This window comes from Haplochromis burtoni, unplaced genomic scaffold (assembly GCF_018398535.1).
Source record: "Haplochromis burtoni strain Fernald_Lab_line unplaced genomic scaffold, NCSU_Asbu1 Contig_1326, whole genome shotgun sequence".
Lineage (NCBI taxonomy): Eukaryota > Metazoa > Chordata > Actinopteri > Cichliformes > Cichlidae > Haplochromis > Haplochromis burtoni.
Window position 1 is genome coordinate 37,995 of NW_024583687.1, and position 1,990 is coordinate 39,984.

A 1,990-nucleotide genomic window follows, 5' to 3' on the forward strand; every position below is an offset into this window, starting at 1 on the left:
GCACACTGCAGTTTAATGTTGCAAAGCACCTCTTTTTAACTTCAGTGGATATTATACATGGTTATCGTCAGTTATATCGTTATCGCAAATTTTCAAATATATATCGTGATATATATTTTTGGCCATATCGCCCTGCCCTAGTGTTGAGCTCATACAGCGTTCTTCACACAGCGACGACTCAACGGGAAGTAGTTTTATTCTAGCTGTGTGATGTTCAGTTGTGTGTTTAACAGCTGCTGATAAAAACTGTAAATATGTCAGCAGGTTACCGATGAAATAGAAAATGCAGTTATGACGAACACATGATATTACGTCGATGTTTTCATGAAAGATTAGGACTGTGGACAGCTATCTAAAGGATGCTCCGGCGTCTCCTCTGCTTAAGGACGCACCTTTCCTTAGTATGTGGGACAGCTCTGATTATGGCCGCCACACAGATACTTTCGGGTCACGTCTCTCAGTGAAGAACTTTCACTAGCAAAATGGACTCAGTGGGTTCAGTGAGCTGACAGGAAGTGACATCATTAACAGTTAGTGGTGGTTGATGTGACAGGAAGTTCAAAGATGAATCATCATTACGCTGATGGTGCGATCTCAAACATCGACTGTTTTTAAGAATCCAAACACTCTGAAGGGAAATCTTTAAAACCGCACCGTGAGTCGGAGGAGGCCTGTGAACATGTGACACATGGATCACATGACCTGACAATAAAAGCCTGCTCACACGTTTGCAGTGAAAGGCTTTTAATTTGAAATAATACAGGAAGTTTATGTATAAGGGTTGGAGCAGGTCAGGTCTGCTGATTGGAAGGTCGGCGGTCCGATCTCTGGCCGCTGCAGTCTGTGTACCCTTGTTTCTCCATTAGAGTGTGAATGAGTGTGATTGGGAGACAGAGGCGCGTTGTATATAGCGCTCAAAGAGAAGTGCTACATAAGAACCAGTCCATTTACCACAAACAGCATGATGCAGTAACAGGTGACCAGGTTGCTATGGTAACAGACACCATCCAGCTGTGTACTGCAACTCCATTTACGCTGTTGTAATGTCAGAGCTGATGTCATCTGTGTTCAGTATCATTTGACGTATCACGTGATCAGCTGTGACCTCATGCAAAAAGCTACAGATGTTCTTCCTGGCTAGTGTCATTAGCTAACCATCAACACCTGGTTGTTGCTGGAGCCGGGGCATCGCCTCGGTCATAGCTGAAGGGAGAAATGGTGTCCTGGAGCTCCTCTGACATAGAACGCTGATCATTCATGCCTGAGCCCTTAGGATGGGTAAGGTATAGATCAGAGACACGAGGAAAACCTCACATGATTGTAATGTAAAAACGGGTGTTGATGATGTCACACATTTTGATTGGTCAGGTGGTTTCAGTCCTGGGGGATAATACTAGCTGTAAGTATAATTACCCCCAGACCAGGGTGCTTTGAACCTGATCACGTGATCTGTACCTGTTCTCAGATGGCGGAAATGGTGAAGTACGTGGACGACGAACATAAGAGCATCTTCTTGAAGCTGCTGAACGAGCAGCGGCTGGAGGGCGAGCACTGCGACATTGCCGTGGTCGTCGAAGACGTCAAGTTCCGTGCTCACCGCTGCGTCCTCGCCGCCTGCTCCAACTACTTTAAAAAGCTCTTCAAAAAACACGAGGTACCTCAAAAATACATCTGTGTACTTAATGAGTACTTCGAACACAAAGTATTGTACAGATTTTTTCAGTTTTATTGGTATAGTGCCAACAACAGTTGCCTCAGGCAATTTAGATAGTAAGGTAAAGAGTACAATAATACAACAAATACAGTTTACCTGGTGAAGACCGACTGTGCAAGGTGACACCAAGGTCCCTGCCAGCAACATCTTATTAACATTTAAATCTACAACACATTTAATTTCATCATTTAATTTTAGAGGATCATCATTTAGCCTGGAGAAATAGTTTGCTGCTTTATAAGAAAGCCCTCCGCAAAGCCAGAACATCTTACTATT

The 1,990-nt window shown here is 43.8% G+C and overlaps 1 protein-coding gene across 1 annotated transcript in view; it reads left to right on the forward strand.

Moving 5' to 3' along the window:
• Window positions 1–1,465: 1,465 nt before the first annotated feature.
• Window positions 1,466–1,990, forward strand: part of zbtb14 (zinc finger and BTB domain containing 14) — a gene marked incomplete at its 5' end in the record, with an annotated part of 7,429 nt that continues 6,904 nt past the window's right edge. Inside the window, 1 exon segment of the mRNA XM_005952093.3 lies at window positions 1,466–1,654. Coding sequence (XP_005952155.1) covers window positions 1,466–1,654 — 189 coding nt within the window.